The sequence below is a fragment of the Rhinolophus ferrumequinum genome, chromosome 7 (genome assembly GCF_004115265.2).
Source record: "Rhinolophus ferrumequinum isolate MPI-CBG mRhiFer1 chromosome 7, mRhiFer1_v1.p, whole genome shotgun sequence".
Lineage (NCBI taxonomy): Eukaryota > Metazoa > Chordata > Mammalia > Chiroptera > Rhinolophidae > Rhinolophus > Rhinolophus ferrumequinum.
The window spans coordinates 41,027,402-41,049,762 of record NC_046290.1 but is presented as its reverse complement, the minus strand read 5'-3'; the positions used below and the strand labels follow the sequence as shown (position 1 = coordinate 41,049,762).

Here is a 22,361-nt window from a genome sequence, read left to right as displayed (position 1 = left end):
CTTATTTTGGGGGAAACACGGTACTTGTCTTGTTGATAAGAGCCATTGTAACAGGTGTGAAGTGGTATGTCATTGTGGTTTTGATTTGCATTTCCCTAATAGCTAGTGAAGTTAAGCATCTTTTCATGTATCTGTTGGCCATTTGCATTGTCTTCTTGGGAGAAATGTCTGTTCAGGTCCTCTGCCCATTTTTTAATTGGATTTTTTTTTGTTGTTGTTGAGTTATATGAGTTCTTTATATATTTTAGATATTAGCCCCTTAGGACTGTGTCTTAACCATACTTAATATATTGATGGTTATGTGTGTAAGAAGTAACCATAAGCATTGTGATAATAGTTCAATACCTATTTTTAGACATACTGGAATAAGAAAAATGATTCTCAAAGTATATCTATTGTACCTTGTGAGAGATCCTAAAAAAGAGTAAAAATGGCAAAGTATCCGTTTTCCTGACCCTATAAATAGAGGCATGATTATAAGATAAATGCATATTGCGGTAAATACACACTAGGATGTCCATGGTCTAATGAAGATTCTCATAGGATCTATGTGAAAAAAACTGAAATATGGAAAAGGAATTCTTATTATAGGTGTTGTCTTCAAAAATAGCAAAAGGACAATAAATTCATCCTAGCAAAAAGCATACATTGATAGAAGTTACGGAAAGCAGACACTGAGAGTTTACTGAAAATCAGAAACCTTTCAAGAAAATGAGGTGAACATATTAAAGTATTCAGAACTGTAGGAACACTTTACTACATGACAGTATCCTCTGCCTTTAACTGCAGAATCCTATGAACAGAGACTTTAACTGTCATTGCATTTAATTGAATGCTCGTCTATAACGCATTTGTTAACAAATGATCCAAATAAAAATCAAGATTTTAAGAATCTGTCTTCCTTTACCCATATAGAAGACATTTAAATGATAATAAAATGGCTTTTTCTTTCTTTTTCCTTTTTTTTTTTGGTCATGCCAACTATTTTAGGAGCAAGTTTCCAAGGCATTGGTGAAATTGATGGTGCTTTTGTTGCTATATATAGTATTTAATACTAAAGTGGCATTAGTAATGTAGCAGATACAGAATTAAGTGTTTTATTTTTTTGCATTCTTGAATTTGATGATTAAGAGTGGTAAGGTCTTTGTATGACATAAATTCTGATTCCTTTTATATTTTGTCTAAGTTTCCCTATTTTCTGAGTATAAAATGAATTGGTGTTGGTTTTGTGAATTTGCTTTTTTAAAATCAAGAAATAAATTAGCTGCTGAAAGTATTCAGAAATTTACCTCAATTTAGGCATTTTTTTATGAATGTGTGAAAATGTTTAAAATTAACCTTCACCATAATTAAGTTCAATAGAAACAGAAATTGTTGATAGTGATAGCTCAGAAAATGAAACCTATTAAATAATAAATAATATTGTACTTGATTAGTTTTAGGATTTTCTTTTCTTTTTCTTTACTGGAAAATGATTTTTTATGTAATTGATACTGTGAAAAACACTAAATAAAAAGAATATGTAATTTTTTTATTTCACTCTAAAGCTCATTCATGTATTTTATTTATAACTTTAACGATCATTTATTGAATGGCTACTGTGTGATAGATACCAGAATGGTTTCTTTTCACCCTAGGTTTTATCCATTTTCTCGTAAACAGTTGTCTCTAGGAAATGCTGTACTTCTTACTATTTAGCAGCTGTTAGCTCCATTTGTATAAAATTTTAAAATATTTTAAAGTAAAATTAGAAATTTACAATTATTTTCTAAATTTACTCTTAATTTTAATATGCCAAATGATGTCATTCTTAGATCAAGTTATTAATATGCATAAAATCAGACCATTTAGAATGCTCCTCTAGACTGTTTGATTTTTTAAGGGTATTATAATTATTTAACATATAATTATGTTTATTATATATTTGTATTTAGTTTATAGATACAGATTTATACACTGATATGCTCACTGACCTAATAATATATACTGGGAAATCAGGACTGTTTCTCTGAGAGAGATGTATCAATAATACTACTTATTTTACTTCATGTATAATTAAAACCAACCTTTAAGTAATTTAGGAATGAATAAAGGAATATCCGCTAAAGCTTCTAAGCCAGGAGTTGCCTGGGAAATGGCTCCAATTTATTTTCAAGTTCTTAAAATATTGCTCCCCATATGGATTTTGTTAATTTTTCAGTCCTGACATATATTTTATGAAAGCTATATTTTCCCTTATATTATCTTTACTTTGAGCAATAAATTTGTGATTATAAATATCCTTTTTTATTTTTGTAAGGTAATACTGAGCTTTGTCTACAACACTGTTTCCACAAGATATTAGTTACATGTCACAAGACAGCACATATAATTTATATATTTTATTATGATGTGGGAGAAAAAATTGATCTCTGTGTTTCTCAATTGTATTTAATGTTCTGTTTTCTAGACTTATGATGTCTAATGCATACTACTGTTTTCTCTCACAGATATAATTTTAAACACGATAGGAACAGTATTAAAATAAAAATCTGTACCATTCTTCCGTATTTCTTAGAACATCACATACCGTCAGGTAAGTGCTTTTATTCAAATACAATCAGTAGTAATTAGGCCAAATTTGAACTTTTCATAGACTGAACTGTTGAACCTTGATCCATTCCAATTTGTCTGGATGGTGGTAATATTTTTAGTGCCATGAGAGGTTCATTTCAGCATATAAAAATATGCTTACTGCATTATCAGATTTATGCCATCATAGTGTAGGAATGTTGGATCAGTAGTTCATAATAAAAGCTTTTATCCTAGGTTATACAAAGACCACCTGAAATAAATAAGCTTACTTCTCTATGCTTTAGTTTTCTCACTTTTAAAATTGGGATATCTGTCCCAATTCCTTCCCACACTGGGGTAATTCATATCTTCTATTTTTTTGTTTATTTGTTTTAATAAGGAAGAAAACTAATTCCAAGGGTTACTGAAATAATAAATAAAAATAAATGTCAGGTTTTCTTTCTATAAATCCATAAGTCTATTTTCAACAATTCTTTATTGCAGATATTAGATCACATAATAACAATAAAAAATTTTATAAGCCACTCTTTATTGCACATTTACAATATATTTGACAACCTTCTAGTTAAATGAACCACTAAATTAATTACATTTTGGACATGCATTGCTGTTTTAGACTACTGAAATTCAGTACATTTTTTATTTCTTCAGTGAGTAATCCTGCAATTCTAAAAGTGTTAATATCCTTCTCTAAGTGTCTATTGCTGGTTGGTCTCAGTTTTTCTTAATATTTATTATTCTATTCTTGTAGTAATTAAAAATGTTGCACTAAAGCTATTATTAGGTCTGTAAGAAAAGGACAGTCAGCTTTCTTGGTAATAGAAAGGGGCATAAGTATCTACTAGGGATGATTGGAAATCAAAACTGAATATACCTGCTAGATTAGTTCCAGAGAATATAGTTTACCTTTAATGCATATAATTTGCTTGAGAGTAAGTGGTGACTAACTATTTTTTCTGATATCTACCCAGATAATCATTTTGTTTTTTAATTTTTATTATTTTTAAGTGGAGGGAAAAACCTCAGTCTTTACAATAAAGACAATAAAATTAGAGCTCACAAATTCTAAACCAAGAACTATGAAATTAATAGAGCATTGTTGCTAAGAGCGAGATAGATTAGCTCTTGAATAAAGTTGTTTGTTACATGAAAAAAAAATTAATAAATTACCTATTCTCAGACTTTCTATAAACACCCACATTTTATATAATGAAACATTATAAATATTTCAAAGCACATTAAAAAAATGTTTACGTAATTGTTATCTACATCATTCGTGATTGTTCAGCCGTGTTAAGATAGTAAGATATGAAAATTCCTAAAACGGAAAGAAAAAATAGCAAAGAAAGCAGAAAACAATGAATCCGATGACCCAGTTTACTGAATAAATATAGATGATCACCATGTCCATGTCAAACCACCAGCCGCGGCTGTCATCCTCAAAGTGCAGGTAGTCCATCCTGTGTGCGCCGTGTGGGAACTGCCTTCGTGTAACAGGAGCCGCACGTCTGCGGAAACCTACAAGGTGTATGAACACAGTTTAAAGCTCATTAAACTCAGATCTGTACTCAGACAGGAAGCTGCATTCTGAACGCAGGTACCATGAACAGAGTATATCTTGATTTCACTTGATTGTTAGGTTGTATTCCTGAGTTTTTTTCAATGATAAGCACTTATCAGAAGTCTCTTTAAGTTTCATGGTGAAATGCTGTTTTTTTTTTTTTCATTGTGATAATTACATGTGAATTTACAGCTTGACCATAAACTTGCTGATTGGCAACCATTTTTTTCCTTGGCTGACCAATATTTCATTTCAGAAGTATCTAAAAAATACAATTCAATTTTCCAAAGACTGATAACTTGATTATTAATCTTTGCTTTTTAATCTAATGCCTACTTTAAGTACTTCTGTGCTTATCAGTGTTAGTGAGTGGAGACAATATAATAAACTGAAAAGAAAAGATTAGTACTTGCTGGTAACTCTGATGATAAAGGTTCTGTGAGGCTCAAGCTTGAAGCAGATTCTAGTTCATCCATTGTAACAACTGAGTAATGTTAAATATTATGCTCTAGATTAGTCTGCTTATTCTGACCACTAGGTTGCATTCATCTGGGTATTAGTATGTTTATTTAAAGTCAAACTTCTTTGATTAATAACAGTCCTAAATTACTGTTTATGTATGTTTTATTTTAAAAAATAAAATTGTACATATTTAAGGTGTAAAACATGGTCATTTGATATATAGTGAAATGAATATTATAGTCAAGCTAATTACCGTGTTTCCCTGAAAATAAGACCTAGCCGGACAGTCAGCTCTAATGCCTCTTTTGGAGCAAAAATTAATATAAGACCGGGTTTTATAGTAAAATAAGACCCAGTCTTATATTACATTGTTATATTAAGACCAGTGTCTTAATATAACATAATGTAATATAATACCCAGTCTTAAGTAAAATGAGATCCGGACTTAAATTATAGTAAAATAAGACCAGGTATTATATTATTACATTATATTACACTATATTACATTATATATTGTATTATATTATACCCAGTCTTATGACTGGGTCTTATATTGATTTTTGCTCCAGAAGACGCATTAGAGCTGATTGTCCGGCTAGGTCTTACTTTCGGGGAAACACGGTAACATATCTCCTCTCATAATTACCTTTTCAGTTGTTGTGAGAGAGCACCTGAAGTCTATTCTCTCAGCAAATTTCTAGTATCTCTTATCAGATATATGGTTTGCAAATATTTTCCTCAAATCCATAGGTTGTGTTTTCATTTTGTTTCCTTTGCCATGCAGAAGTTTTTTAGTTTGATGTCATCCCGCTTGTTTATTTTTACTTTTGTTGCCTGAGCTTTTGTGGTCATAGCCAAAAAACCATTGACAAGGCTGATGCCACGGAGCTTACACTCTGTTTTCTTGTAGAGTTTTACGGTTTCGGGTGTTAATTTAAGTTGATGATCTATTTTGAGTTGATTTTTGTTTATGGTGTAAGGTAAGGGTCCAATTTCAGTTTTTTTTTGCATGTGGCAATCCGGTTTTCCCAGCACAATTTACTGAAGAGACTATCCTTTCCCCACTGTGTATTCTTCGTACCCTTATTGAAAATTAGTTGGTTTTATATGAGTGGGTTTATTTCTGACTCTCCACTGTGTTCTACTCACCTCTGTGTCTGCTTTTATGCCAGTAGCATGATGTTTTGATTACTATTGCTTTGCAACATAATTTAAATCAGGAAGTACAATGCCTTGCACTCTGTTCTTCTCAAGATTGCTTTGGCTATTCAGAGTCTTTTTTGGTTCCATACAATTTTTAGAATTGTTTTTTCTATTTCTGCAAAAAGTGCCATTGGTATATTGATAGAGATTGCATTGAATCTTTATATTGCTTTGAGTAGTATGGACATTTTAACAATATTAATTCTTTCAATCAGTGAACATGTAAAAGCTTTTTTAGTTGTGTCTTCTTCAGCTAAGTTTATTTTAAATTTTTTAAAAATTAAATTTATTGGGGTGACATTGGTTAATAAAATTATGTAGGTTTCAAGTGTACAATTTTATAATACATCACCTATACATTACATCGTGTCAAATCTCCTTTTGTCACCGTATATACAGCAGTTTCTTTCATCAATGATTGAATCGTGCTAGGCTGATAGCTCAGCTCCTCTTACTTTTTGTTTGCCTTATTAGTATTATCTTCAATCTGATTTCTTTATAGAGTCTGTTTAAATCTCTTGTCCACTTTTTGCTGGTAATTTAGCTAAAACTAGATAATATAATTCAAATTTAGTTGGGCATATGTAAACTTGGATATATTGCAACACACAAAAAGCAAACTAATGAACTCAGTCCTTCTGTGTTGTCAAATCTCCAGTTTTCCTCAGCTAACATTACATACCATAACATCTAAGAATGCTAGTGTCCTCACTAAATATTAGTAAAGCTTAACTTTTCTTTTGCATAAACATAATAATAAACTTTAATGTTATCTTCCTACATTCCAATAGATTGCCTTGCATCCAATGTGTGGGCATTCTGTTTTGGAGAGACATGGAGGGGATTTCAATCCCAACAGCTTTTTAAGGCTATCTAACCACTGTTCTCTAAAATATAGTCTATATGTTAGGAGGAAAGGGACTTTTCTGTTCGTGTAGAAGATAGGGAAAGTGGGAAGAGTTGTTCTCATGTTCAAATATTATCCTAATACATAAACACAAATATTCCCAAAGTAGTTTATATACCTTTTCAAAAACTTTACAGATTTAAGCTGGAGAACAGGTAACACTGTTATTGGATATTATTACTGTTAACTTTACATTTAAAAATATGTGACTTTGCTATCCCAAAGGCTTATTTATAGGCCTTAGTTTCCTCATATTCAAAAATTTCAGTTGTTTGGGTCAAGGAAATAATGTTATTAATGCATAGTTGTAAAAAACAGTACAGCTGAAAATAGACATGGCACAAAAGATGAAGCGTCATGGGAGATTATAGTTACTTGTTTTCCCAGGACAGTCTGTTTAATCTTGTTGTCCTGATATAATTACTAATAGCGCCTCTTTTACTCTAAAAATGTCCTCATGAATGCTAATTCCCTTTTTTTGGTGGAAGGAGGGAGAAAGAAGGCAGTATTAGAAGACACTGGGATGCACAATTTCCAGCTCTGAACAGCAGAAGGCGATGTGACCCAGGATGGCTTAGGCAATACATTTTTATAGGTAAGCTGGATAATGATCATTGCTTGGTTAATGTTAATTTCTTTAAAAAAATTTTTAAGTAGGGAGGGAGAGAGTGTGTGTTATTAATAATTTTGGAATTTCCAGAACTGTAAATGGGATGGGATGATTGCAGTTTCTAAATCAAAATTAGACTAACAGAAAATAACCTCACAGACATTGTTGGTTAAGTAGTAGATTGATTATGACATTAGAAAAATTGTCAGAATACTGATCACAGTGATTAATTACAGATTCCACTGTAAAATGGTGATGATGAAAGTGCCCAATTCATTGAGCTATTATGACGATTAGATGAATTACTACATATAAAGCATATGCCTGGCCCATAGTAAAGGTTCAATAAATGTTAGATTTTTCTTCTTATTGCTATTACTACTTTTTTCTTGACATCTTAATTTGTGTACTGAGCAAATATTAAGCATCTACTATGTTCCAGGCTCTCTGCTACATGCTGGAGATATGGTGAATGATGCTTAGTGCCTATTCTAGAGATGTTTATAGTCTAGAGCAGGGTTTCCCAAGCCTGGCACTACTGACATTCTAAGCTAAAGAATTCTTTGTTGGGGGTGGGGGTGGGAGGTTGTCCTGTGCATTACAGGATGTTAAACAGCATCCTTGGTCTCTATTCACTAGATGACAGTAACACATGTCCCCAGATGTGACAATCAAAAATGTCTACAGATACTGCCAAATGTCCCCTGGGAGGCAAAATTGCCCTGGGTTATGAACCACTGGTCTAGAGTAGTACTGTCTAATGGAACTTTCTGTGATGATGGAAATGTTCTATATCTGGGCTGTCCAATATAGTCGCCACTACCCACATGTGCCTAGTGAGCATATGAAATGTGGCTAGTACAACTGAGGATCTGAAATTTTAATTTTGATTAATTGTAATTTAATTGCCACACATGCCTGGTGACTACCCTATTGGACAGAGCTGGTCTAGAGGACCTCCAATATCCTGATGTTATCCTGACCTTCACTTCCAGTGTCAGAACTCTTCCTCCTCATTCTCAGTTCTTTGTTCCTCCACTAGTACCTGTTTCATTCAGTCCTGTGTTACTTCTCTTCTTTGGGAACTTATCTGCCTCCATTGTTAAGGCATTACACACAGGCAGGTGCTGTGTCTAAATTACTTCAGGGTCCCAAATCTGACACTTGATTTTTCTCAGTTGAAGCAGCATGATTTGGCACGCATTTGAGGGAATTTTTGAACAACAGGAACTGTCCTTGGAATCAGGGAGAGTGAGAGGTGGATCCAGGAGGGTCCAGGAGTGTCCTTGAGGGCCAGCGGGAGGGTGACAGTCAGTCATTCCTTGCATCGGGTGGTCCCCAGACCCGAATCCCTGGAGGGTACGTGGGCCCAGAAGAGGGGACACCACGGTGACTTCTCCTTACTTCTTGTTGTCTTTGCCTTTCCTTTTGTCCTTTCCTTTCGATGGCATCTGCTAATACTACTTTTAATATGAGGAAGAAGCTGCCTTTTCTTGCCAGTGCTTGTTGTTTATATTACGCCTATCTTTTCTGAATAAATCAGTAAACTTACCATTCATTGCTTGTTCAGACAAATGGCTGAGCAACTGTTTTCTTCAAGTATGTGTTGATTTCTCTAAGGCAATTGCTAACTTTTTGTAGACTATCATAATATCAGACACTGAGAATATGGAATTTATTAAATACTTATGGAGTGTATATGTACTAACATTAGTGACTGATGATTTAAACATATTTTAAGAAATGTTCCCTGTCTTAAAATCTCAGTCTAGAACAGTGTTTCTCAGTCTTTTTTTTCATTATCATCCTTGTAAGGAGAAAAAAATAAGTTAAATTGAAATTTATTTTAAATTGAGCATTCTAATAAATAAAGTTAAATTATATCTACTTTCTCTCTAATGAGAGATATTAAATAATAAGGAATAAAATTTTGTCAGGTATGTTGAGCTTTTGAGGGCCACAAACCACTGTACTATCTAAGCTCTTTGTTGTCCCCAAAACCAATTTTTGCCATCATGGGGGCTATATTGCCCCCATTTAAAAAGCATACTTAGGGACAGTACACTTAAAACCATTATATCAGTCAAAATAAATATTTTATTATTTATTTAATTAAATTTATTGTGGGTGACATTGGTTAATAAAATTATATAGATTTCAAGTGTACAATTCCATAATATATCATCTATGTATTGCATCGTGTGTTTTAACGATGCAATGAAGTGGTTTTACAACCACTTCATTCCAAACAAAAATTGGAGTTAATGGAATGAGAAGCTTTTTTACTAGGAATTCACTTTTACACAGACTTGACCACAACCTACTATTGGTGATAAACTGATAATAATTGGTTTGGTATTAAGTCATAGTTTAAAGAGTATCCAATATTATTAGTACATTTTAACTATGCTATTTTAAAAAACACAATAAAGACACATACTTCATACTTTTTTGACATATAATATTGCAGTGAAAAATCACACTCTTCAAGCAATCATAAAATTTGGATTCTTGTGCCAATGTTACACATCTCATTATTGGGTCAAGTCAAAATAGTTTCTCTGTATTTATTGAGATGTTCACATAGATTTCCTATTTAATCTGTTAATGTGATGAATTCAAATAGGAGATTTTTTTTAAATGTTGAAAAATTTCAAAACCTGTAAAAGTGATAGATTTTCTAGTATTTCATCATTCCTTCATACCTAGGATAAATTCCATGTGTTCATGATATTGGTTTACATGCACTGGTGAATTCAGCTTTATATATTTTATATGACATTTTTATGCCTATTTCTGTAAGGAAGATTGGTCTATAATTTTCTGTTTTGTGCTATCTTTGCCTGGTTTTTATATCATAATTTTAATGGCTTCATAAAACATGGCAGTTATGTGACAATTCCCTATGGATCTCAGTGTGTCTGCATATCTTGCAAACACTGACTGCCTTTGCTCTGTACTATTTTTTTAAAGAGATATTTCTATAGCAAATAGTCTTGGCAGATAGCATGTATCCCTCTGTTCTAAGGTTTTATAGCCTTAGAACATAGCATATTTAATACCTGTTATAAAAGATTTGAGATTTGTAAGCTTAGAGCTCTCCATGTAACACACCCCACCACATGTGTAGATATCATCTGGCCCTATTTGTAATGCCCTATGAGAAATGGGGCTCAGGTATCCATCACAAATGCTGCTTTGAGTAGTAAACCATTTGTCGCTGACCCAGGAGTGTCATGTCTGCTGCAAGCATTCATGAAACTGGCAGACTAAACTGTTAGCTTGCAAATGAGGTAAATCTTAGACACTTAACAGTTCTCAATATTGGCAATCTTGTGCTCTATTTTTACTGTGAAACAGTTTGCATAGAATTGGAATCCTTAAAAGTTTGGTGAATCTAGCCTACAAAGCCATTTGGGCCTGTAGTCTTTTCAGGTGTGGGGGTAGATTTTTAAATACTAATAAATTTCTTCAATAGTTGTTAATCTAGTCCTGTTTTCTACTTCTTCTTGAGTCATTTCTGGCAATTTTTATACAACATTATCCATACTATCCCAGTTTTCAAATGAATTGGACTAAAATTTTTATAGTTGTGGTACATTTACAGCTCTTCCAACTATTCTGGTCTCTTTCAGAGTAAATGGTTTATGTGCACTTCTCTGCCCCTTAGAAGTTAGGCACAGCCATGAGCCTTGATAATGAAAATGACTGTCCAATGAAAATACTGTATTACTTCTAAGTAGAGCATCTATCAGTTTGAGATGGTGCAGCAGTCTCTTTTCCTCCTCAGTAACCTTTCCACAATAACCAGCAATGCACCAGACAGAGGAAGCTGTCATCCTGGGTCATAAAGTTTAGGGTGGTGTGCAGCAGGGCCCTCAGGAGTTCATGGAAAAAACATTTCAATGTTACTGTGAATTCTGACTGAAATAATAAAGTGACTTATAAAAGTGTAAAAGAGAAGGGTGATAGAAAGTTGAATCTGACCTATTTTCCCACTTGAAGGGAAAAAAAAGCTCTTGGAGAAATTCATTATATGAAATCAAAGAGGAAGAACTGCAAAAGAAAATCTCCAAGTCACTATCAGGCTTATAAAGAATATAAAGAAGAACCAGCAGTCCACCAGAATCTCAGGTACTTCTGCCTTTTCATAAATTCTATTTTGTAAAAACAATTTTATCTCAGTATTTCTCTTGTATCCTGCAAACAAGGCTATGACCTTTTCTCCCCAACAGAATATGGTTCTAATTTATATTCTCTATCAAAGACTATAAAGTAGGCTCCATTATTTTGAATATTCGTTCAGAAACGGAAAGACTGTCAACAATTATCTCATTCATTTTTGCAATTTTAGCAGCTTGCACAGTGCTTATAGTGGGTTAATATGTGTTTGTTGAATAGATGGATGAGTGCCTGTATATAAGGATAGACTTAGAAGGAATAATTAGCATATTTTCTGAGAATTTCCCAACTCAAGCCTCTCAAATGTTATTTTCAATAGGAATTGAATATTATTATGAATATATTTGAGATACGGTTTGTAGTTCTTATGAAAAATATTCTTTAGATGTTAACTCAGAGCCTTGAAATCAGTATTAAAGATATATCCTATCCTTCATGTGTAATGGGACAGACAAAAGGTTGAAGCACAGTATTTCACTGCTCTGTATTCTTCATATTACATAAGAATTTGTGTCAAAAGTTGATTGATATAATTAGGGCTTAGCAGAGGTGGAGTGATATTTTTATAGTCTCAAGTAGGTATAGAGGTACTCTGTTAATATACTTGAATATTTAATGCAAAATGGATTTTATATTTCATCTTTATCTCCTATAGCTTTAGGATTACAGAGTCAAATGTATTAATCCTGCAAAATTAAATTTTTATATTGAATAAGTTAAAATATCTTGTAGATTACTTATAATTTTATAACACCTGCTTATTTTTCAATATAATTCTATAACATCTGCTTATTTTTCAATATAGTTTATAAAGTTACCAGGCAAAATTATAAAATTTTAAAATATTTTGTTTCTGTAACCAGGTGAAAAGTGAGTACCATGTCTTTTTTTAAAAACACTTTTTTATTATGGTAAAATATATACAAGAAAATTTGAGATTTTAACCATTTGTAGTATACAATTCATTGGCATTAATTACATTCACAAAGTTGTGCAACGATCACCACTATTTCCAAAAAATATTTTCATTACCACAAAGAAACTCTATAGCCATTAGGCAATAATGCCTCAATTCCCCACTCTCCCCAGCCTCTACTAACCTTTAACCTACTTTCTGTCTCTATGAATTTGACTATTCTAGATATCTCATGTAAATGGGATCATACAATATTCATCCTTTTGTGTCTGGCTCATTTCACTTGACATAATGTTTCAATGTTCACTAATACTGCAACATGTATCAGAACTTCATTCCTTTTTATGGCTGAATGATATTCCATTATATGTATGAACCACATTATGTTCATCCATTAATTTGTTTACAGATACTTGTCTTGTTTCCATCTTTTGTCTTTATGGTGAATAATGCTACAAAGAACATTGGCCTACAGTTACCTGTTTGAATCTTGGTTTTCAATTCTTTGGGGTATATACCCAGGAGCAGACTTGTTGAGTCATATAGTATTTGTATGTTTAGCTTTTTGAGGAAACTCTAAACTCTTTTCACAGTGGGATGCATCATTTTACATCCGTACCAGCAATGTACAAGAGTTCTAATTTCTCCACATGCTTGCCAACAACATTTATTTTCTGTTTGTTTGTTTTTTTAACTTTTATTATAGGCACTCTAGTAAGTGTGAATCTCATGGTGGTTTTAATTTGCATTCATTCCCCTAATGACTAATGAGGTTAAGCATCTCTTCATGTGTTTCTTGACTACGTGAATATCTTCTTTGGAGAAATGTCCATTCAAGTCCATTGCCCATTAAAAAAAATTATTTTGTCTTCTTGTTATTGAGCTCTTTATATATTCTGAGTATTAAGCCCTTATTAGATACATGATTGCCAAATATTTTCTCCCATTATAAAGGCTTTCCTTTCATTTTCTTGATAGTGTCCTTTAAATGCACAAAAGTTTTAATTTTGATGAAATTCAATTTATTTTTAAATTTGTTGCTCATGCGTTTGGTGTCATAGCTAAGAATCCACTGGTCATGATTTACCCCTACATTTTCTTCTAAGAGTTTTATGGTTTTAACTCTTATATTTAGGTTGATTCATTTTGAGTTAATTTTTGTATATGGCATGAGGTAGGGGTCTAATTTTTTTCTTTTGCATGTGGAAATCCAGTTGTCCTAGCATTATTTGTTGATGACACTGTTCTTTCCCCATTGAATGATCTTAGCACCCTTGTAAAAATCAATTGGCCACAGACATATGACATGGGTTTATTTCTAGACTTTCTATCTCATTGATTTATGTATTTATCCTTATGACAGTACCACGGTGCTTGACTACTGTAGTTTTGCAGTAAGTTTTGAAATAGGGAAGTGTGAATCCTACAACATTATACTTCTTTTTCAAGATTTGTTGTTATTCAGGACACCTAGAAATTTCATGTGAATTTTAGGATCAGCTGTTTCATTTCTGCAAAAATGGCTATTTTGATTTTGAAAATGATTGCACTGAATACGTAGATAGCTTTGGGTAGTACTGATATTTTAATGATATTAAGTGTTATATTCCATGAACATGGAATGTCTTATATTTAGGTCTTCTTTAATTTCCTTCAGCAATGCTTTGTAGTTTTTGGTGTTCCAATCTTTCACATCCTCGGTTAAAATTTTTCCCACTTATGTATTATTTTAGATGCTATTGTAAATGAAATACCTTTCTTAATATCCTTTTCAGATTGTTCACTGTTAGTAAACACAACCAATTTTTGTGTGCTGAAGTTACAGGCTTCAACTTTGCTGAATTTATTAGCTTTAATAGCTTTCTTTCATATATAGCATTATGTCATCTCTGGGACTTTCTATATATAATATTATATCATCTGTGAATAGAGATAAGTTTACTTTTACCTTTACAATTTGGACACCTTTTATTTTTCTTATCTAATTGCTATAGCTAGATTTCTAGCACAGTATTGAATAGATATAATGAAAGCAGGAATCCGTGTCTTAATCAAGAAGGTGGAGGGGAGCTTTCAGCCTTTCACACTGAGTTAGATGTTAGCTGTTGAGTTTTTAATAAATGTCCTTTGTCATGTTGAAGAGGTTCCCTTCTAGACCTAGTTTTTTTGTTTGTGTGTTTGTTTTAAACATGAAAGGGTATTGATTTTGTCAAATGCCTTTTATGCATTAATCAAGATTATCTATTTTTTCCTTTATTTTATTAATGGGTATTTATTATATTGATTTCTTATGCTAAAACAACCCTTTATTCCTAAGATAAATATTATTTGGTCATAATGTATAATCCTTTTAACATTCTACTGAAATAAGTTTGCTAGTATTTTATGGAGGATTTTTGCATCTATATTCATAAAGGATATTGATCTGTAATTTTCTTTTATCGTGATGTCTTTATTTGGCTTTCATGCCTGGGTCATGCTGGCCACATAGAATGAGTTGCAAAGTGTTCCCTTCTCTTTAATTTTTCAGAAGAATTCGAGAAGGATTGGCATTACTTCTTTTAAATTTTGGTAGAATTTACCAGTGATATCATTTGGGCCCGGAATTTTTATTTTTTTTTCTTTACAATTTTATTGAGAAATAATTGACATACATCACAAGTTTCAGGTATACAGCATGATGGCTTCACATATAATGTGAAATGATCACCACCATAGGTTTAGTTAATATCTATATCTTATAAATACAGTAACAAGAACAATTTTTCTTCTTGTAATAAGAATGCTTGGGATCTACTTTCTTCACAACATTCCTATATGTAATATAGCAGTGTTAACTATAGTTATGTTGTCCATTACATCCCAGTACTGATTTATCTTATAACTGGAAATTTGTACCTTTTGGCCACCCTCCTCCAATTCTCCCTCCCCCCAACTCCCTGCTCTTGTAACCACAAATCTGATCTGTTTTTCTGTGTGTTTGGTGATTTTTTTAAAATTAAGATTCCACATATAAGTAAGTCATACAGTATTTGTCTTTCTCTGTCTGACTTATTTCACTTAGCATTATGCCTTCAAGGTCCATCCATGTTGTTGCAAATGTAGGGTTTCCGCATTTATTATGGCCAAATAATATTCCATTGTATATATACACACCACAACTGCTTTATCCATTCATCTATTGATGGACACTTAAGTTTTTTCCATGTCTTGTCTATTGTAAATAATACTGCTATGAACATGGAGGTACAGATAGCTTTTTGAGTTAGTGTTTTCGTTTCTTTTGGAAATATTCCCAGAAGTGGAATTGCTGAATCATATAGTAGTTTTAATTTTTGAGGAACCTCCAAACTGTCTTCCACAGTAGCTGTACCAATTTACATTCCCACCGACAGTGCAAAAGTATTCCCTTTTTTCCACATCCATGCCAGCATTTGTTATTTCTTGTCTTCTTAATGATGGTCCCTCTAATAGGCATGGAGTGATATCTCACTGTGTTTTCAACTTGCATTTCCCTAATGACTAGGGATGTTGAGCATCTTTTCATGTACCTGTTGGCCATTTGTATATCTTCTTTGTAAAAATGTTTATTCAGGTTCTTTGCCAATTTTTAAATTGGATTTGTTTGTTTGTTTGTTTTACTGTTGAGTTGTGTAAGTTCTTTATATATTTTGGATATTAACCCCTCATCAGATATATGTTAGTAAATATTTTTTTCCCAATCCATAGGTTTTACTTTGTTCGTGGTTTATTTACTGTACAGAGCTTTTTAGTTAGATATAGTCCTACTTGTTTATTTTTTATTTTATTGCTTGTGCTTTAGGTGTGATTTCCAAAAAAAAATATTACCAAGACCCATGTCAAGGAGCCTTTTCCCTGTTTTTCAGGTCTCACATTTTTAAGTCTTTAATCTTTTTTGAGTAGATTTTTGTGAGTGGTATAAGACAGGAGTCAGGATTCATTCTTTTCTATGTGAATATCCAGTTTTCCCAGCACCATTTATTTTGGAGACTGTCTTTTCTCCACTAAGTATTCTTGGCTCCCTTGTCAAGTATTAGTTGACTACTGTCAACTAATATGCTTGGGTTTATTTCTGTACTTTTGATTCTGTTCAATTGGCTTATTGTTTTCCTGCCAGTACCATACTGATTTAAGTACTCCAGCTTGAAACCAGGAAGTGTGATGCCTCCCACTTTGTCCTTCTTTCTCAGGATTTCTTTGGCTATTCCCGGTCTTTTGTAATTCCATATAAATTTTAGAAATGTTTTTTTTCTAATTCTGTAAAAATGCCCTTGGAATTTTGGTAAGGATTGCATTGAACCTATAGATCGCTCTTGGTAGTATTTTATTTTTTAAATTTCATTTATTTAAATTTAAAAAACAAACCCCAAAACAGTTCACTCATTTTCCCATACCCTACCCCCTCCTGTGGAAACCACCAATCTATTCTCAGTATCCATGAGATTTTTATCTATCTATCTATCTATCTATCTATCTATCTATCTATCTATCTATCTATCTATCTATCTATGATTCCACATAGATGAGAGATCATATGATATCTGTCTTTCTTTGTCTGACTTATTTCACTTAGCATATTGCCCTCAAGGTCCATCCATGTAACAAATAGCAAGATTTCATGCTTTTAGTATGGCTGAATAATATTCCATTGTACATATACACCACAATTCCTTTATCTATTCTTATATCAATAGACACATAGGTTGTTTCCATATCTTGACTATTGTAAATAATGCTGCAATGAACATGAGAGTGCACATATCTTTCCGAGTTAGTGTTTATTTTTTTCTTCAGATAAATACTCAGAAATAGAATCAATGGATCATATGGTAGTTCTATTTTTAATTATTGAGAAACCTCCAAACTGTTTTTCATAGTGGCTGCACCAATTTACATTCCCACAGACAGTGCCAACTGTCTTTTCTCCACCTCCTTACCCAAACTTGTTATTTCTAATCTTTTTGATAATAGCCATTCTAACAAGTGTAAGGTGATTTTTCATTGTAGTTTTGATTTGCATTTTGCTGATGAATAGTGATGTTTGAGCACCTTCCATGGAACTGTTGGCCATCTGTATGTCTTCTTTGTAAACATGTCTATTCAGATCCTCTGCCCATTTTTCAAATCAGATTGTTTGTTCTTTTGCTGTTGTATGAATTGTTTATATATTTTGGATATCAGCCCCTTATCAGATATATTTATTGTTTGTTAATATTTTCTCCCATTCAGTACAGTGTCTTTTTGTTGTTGGTTTCCTTTACTGTACAGATGCCTTTTCATTTGATGTCATTCCACTTACTTATTTTTGCTTTTGTTGCTTTTGCTTTTGGTGTTATTTTTAAAACATCATCACTAAGATTGATATCAAGGAGCATACCACCTATGTTTTCTTGCATTGTTTTAGGGTTGCAGGTCTTCAAGTCTTTAATCCATTTTGAGTTAATTTTTGTGTATGGTGTAAGATAGTGGTCTGGTTTTATTCTTTTGCATGTAGCTGTCCAGTTTTCCCAACAACGTTTATTGGAGAGACTGTCTTTTCCCCAGTGTATACTCTTGGTTGTTTAGTCACACATTAATTGACCATATATGCATGGGTTTATATCTGGGTTCTCTATTCTGTTCCATTGATCTTTGTGTTTGATTTTATGCCAATACCGTACTGTTTTAATTATTATAGTTTGAAATCAGGGAACATGATACCCCCAGCTTTGTTCTTCTTTTTCAAGATTGCTCATGCTATTCAGGGTATTTTACAGTTCCATATGAATATTAGAATTGTTGTACCTTTGTGGAAAAAATGCCATTTGAATTTTGAATGTAATTGCACTGAATCTGTAGATTGTTTTGGGTAGTATTAGGTTGGTGCAAAAGCAATTGCGGTTTAAAAGGTTAAAAATAATTGCAAAAAGCACAATTACTTTTGCACCGACCTAATATATGGATATTTTAACAACATTAGTTCTCCTAATCCATAAGTATGAAATATTTTTCTGTTTTTGTGTGTGTTCTTCAATTTTGTCCATTAATGCCATGTAGTTTTCATCATACTTTCACCTCCTTGGTTAAACTTATTCCTAGGTATTATATTCTTTTTGATGCAATTGTAATTGTGTAGTTTTCTTTTTGATTGCTCATTATTAGTGTATAGAAATACAACAGATTTTTGTGTATTGATTTTTTTATCCCACAACTTTATTTCTGCATCTATTGAGATGATCATATGATATTTATGTTTCATTTTGTTAATGTGAGTATCACACTGACTGGTGCAGATGCTGAACCACACTTGCATCCCTGGAATAAATCTCACTTGATCGCTGTATGATCCTTTTAATGCATTGTCGAATTTGGTTTGCTAATATTTCATTGAGGATTTTTGCATCTATGTTCCTGAGGGATACTGGTATGTAATAATCTTTTCTTGTGGCATCCATGGCTAATTTTGGTATCAGGGTAATGTTCCCCTCATAAAATGAATTCCCTTCTATTTTTTCTGGAAGAACTTGAGAAGGATTGGTATCAGTTTTTTGAATGTTCGATAGAATTTACCAGTGAAGGCTTTATAGTGCTGTACTTTTGTTTGTAAGTAGGTTTTGATTACAGATTCAATCCCTTTACTAGCAATTTGTCTGTTCGGACTTTCTATTTCATGATGATTCAGTCAAAACTGAATCAAGCCTTTTGGTAGTATTAACATTTTAACCACATTAATTCTTCTAATCCATGAACACAGGATACCTTTCATTTATTTGTATCTTCTTTGATTTCTTTCATCAGTGTCTTCTAATTTTCATAGTAGATTTTCATAGGAGATTTTTCACCTCCTTGGGTTAAGTTTATTCCTAAATATTTTATTTTCTTGATGCTATTATAAATACAATCAATTTTTCTTGATGCTATTATAAATACAATCAATTTTTCAGAAAATGCATCATTAGTATATAGAAACATTACTGATTTTTGCATGTTAATTTTGTATCCTGCAACATTACTGAATAGGTTAGTTCAAACACTTTTTGGTTGAGCCTTTAGAATTTTCTATATATAAAATCATGGCATCTGCATATAGAGACAATTTTACTTCTTCCTTTCCGATTCTGATGGCTTTTAGTTCTTTTTCATACCTAATTACTCTGGTTAGGTCTTCCAACACTTTGCTGAATAAAAGTGGCAGGTGGGCACCTTTGTCTTGTTCCTGATCTTGGAGGAAAAGCCTTCAACTTTCAGCACTGAATACAAGGTCGCACAATTAAGTTCACAAACTTGTTACAACGATGTTGCTAACCTTTTTTGATATCAGAGAGATTATTCATTATGAATTTGTACCAACTGGACAAACAATTAACCAAGTTTACTATTTGGAAGTGCTGAAAAGACTGTGTGAAAAAGTTAGATGACCTGAACTTTTCGCCAACAATTCATGGCTCTTGCAACACAACAATGTACCAACTCACATGACACTGTGAGGGAGTTTTTAGCCAGTAAACAAATAACTGTATTGGAACACCCTCCCTACTCACCTGATCTGGCCCCCAATGACTTCTTTCTTTACCCAAAGATAAAATAAATATTGAAAGGAAGACATTTTGATGACATTCAGGACATCAAGGGTAATACGATGACAGCTCTGATGTCCATTCCAGAAAAAGAGTTCCAAAATTGCTTTGAAGGGTGGACTAGGCACTGGCGTCAGTGCATAGCTTCTCAAGGGGAATATTTCAAAGGTGACCATAGTGATATTCATCAATGAGGCATGTAGCACTTTTTCTAGGATGAATTCGCGAATTTAATTGTCATACCTCATATAATAGCAGAGGGTGTGTCATATATAGCTTTTATTATGATGAGACATGTTCCCTGTATTCCTGCTTTGTTGAGTTTTTTTTTTATCATGAACAAATGTTGACTATTGACAAGTGCTTTTTCTTCATCTTGAGATGATCATATGATTCTGTCATTCTATTAATGTGATTTTATCACATTTAATGATTTGCATATGTTGATCCATCCATGCATTGCAGGGATAAATCCAACTCAATAATGGTGAATGCTACTTTTAATGTGCTGCTGTATTTGGTTTGTTGAGAATTTTTGCATCTATAGCCATCAGAGATACTGGCTGGTAGTTTTCTAGTAGTGTCCTTATCTGGCTTTAATATCAGGATAGTTCTGGCCTCATAAAATTGGGAGTATTCCTTCACGTTCAGTTTTTTGGGATGGTAATTTTTCTTTGGATGTTTGGTGACATTTACCAGTGAAGCCATCTGGTTTCGGGCTTTTTTTCATTGGGAGATTTTTGATGACTAATTCAATTGCCTTACCAGTAACGGCTCTATTTAGATTTTCTCTTTTTTCCTGATTTTGTTATGGTAGGTTGTTCATTTCTAAAAATGTTTTAATTTCCTTAGGTTGTTCAGTTTGATAGCATATAGTTGTTCATAGTAACCTCTTATGATCCTTTGTATTTCTGGGGTATCAGTTGTAATGTCTCCTTTTTTATTTGTAATTTTGTTGATTTGGATCCTCTGTTTTCCTTGGTTAGTCTTGCCAAAGGTTTGTAAATTTTGCATATGTTTTTAGAGACCAACTCTTAGTTTGATTAATTATTTTCCTGTTCTCTATTTCATTTATTTCTGTTCTAATTTTATTTTTTCCTTCCTTCTGTTAACTTTCGGTTCTGTTTGCTCTACTTTTTGTAGCTCCTTACATAATAGAATTCAGTTACTTATTTGGGTGTATTTTTTGCTTTTTTTAAATTAAAGTTTATTGGGGTGTATTTTTTGCTTCTTAATGTAGGTGTTTATTGCTATGAACTTCCATCTTAGAACTACTGTTGTTGCAGCCCATATGTTCTGGTATATTGTGTTTCCATTTAATTTTTCTGAAACTTTCTAATTTCCCCTTTAACTTCTTTGTTCCATTGCTTCAGGAAAATGTTTAATTTCCATGCATTTTTGTGAGTTTTCCTAATTATTGATTTCTAATTTCATGCCATTGTGATCAGAGAAGATTTTTGGTATACTTTCAGTCTTCTTGAATTTGCTTATTTGTTTTGTGCTCTAATATATGGTCTATCCTAGAAAATGTTTCATGTGTGCTTGAGAAGAATGTGTATTCTGTGTTAGAATGTTTTGTATATGTCAGGTCCATTTATTTATAATGTTCAAATCTGTTGTTTCTTTATTGATTCTCTGTCTGAATTATCCATTTATCCATTGGTGAGAGTGGGGTATCAATGTCCCCAAATATTATTGTACTGCCATTTATTTTTTGGTTAGCTCTGTTAGTTTTTGCTCTATATATTTAGGTGCTCTGATGTTGGGCACATAAACATTTTATCTTCTCCAGGTATAGAATTCTTGATGGACAGTATTTTCTGTCAATATTTTGAATATGTCATCCCATTCTGCCATGGTCTGAAGTTTCTCTTGAGAAATGCACTGAAAGTCTTATGGGTGTTCACTTTTATGAACTACTTCTCTCTACTTTTGCTGCTTTTAAAATTCTTCCTTTTTCTTTGACTTTTGACAATTTAATTAAAATATATCTCAGTGTAGTCCTATTTGTGATCAACCTATTTGGTGTCTTTTGGATCTCATGGATCTAAACAGCCATTTTCCCCTTCAGGTTTAGAAAATTTTTAGCCATTATTGGTTTAAATATACTTTCTGCCCTTTCTCTTTTTCTTCTCCTGCAATTCCTCTAATGCAAATATTGTTTCTTTTCATTTTGTCCCATAGGTCCTGGAGACTTTAGTTTTTCATCATCATCATCATTACTATTATTACTATTATTATTTTTTGTTCCTCGGGATATTTTCAAATGTCCTATCCTCGAGGTCACTGATTCTTCTTTCTGCATGGTCAAGTCTGCTTTGGAAACTGTCTATTGAGTTCTTCAATTATTACATTTTTCAATTCTAGGA

The 22,361-nt window shown here is 32.6% G+C and overlaps 1 protein-coding gene and 1 long non-coding RNA gene across 4 annotated transcripts in view; one reads left to right on the top strand and one right to left on the bottom strand.

Annotated features, from left to right (window-relative positions):
* The first annotated feature begins 2,486 nt into the window (after positions 1-2,486).
* Positions 2,487-11,452, top strand: LOC117025261 (uncharacterized). Its single transcript, XR_004423570.1, has 3 exons — positions 2,487-2,575; positions 7,196-7,302; positions 11,323-11,452. It is a non-coding gene; the product is annotated as an uncharacterized LOC117025261 (long non-coding RNA).
* The window catches only part of RNF180 (ring finger protein 180), a 140,078-nt gene continuing 120,800 nt past the window's right edge, over positions 3,084-22,361 (bottom strand). For all 3 annotated transcript variants that reach the window (XM_033111097.1, XM_033111096.1, XM_033111098.1), the window contains one exon: positions 3,084-4,092. In XM_033111097.1, the coding sequence (XP_032966988.1) occupies positions 3,893-4,092 (200 nt within the window). In that variant the 3' untranslated portion in view covers positions 3,084-3,892. The remainder of the gene's footprint in view (positions 4,093-22,361) is intronic.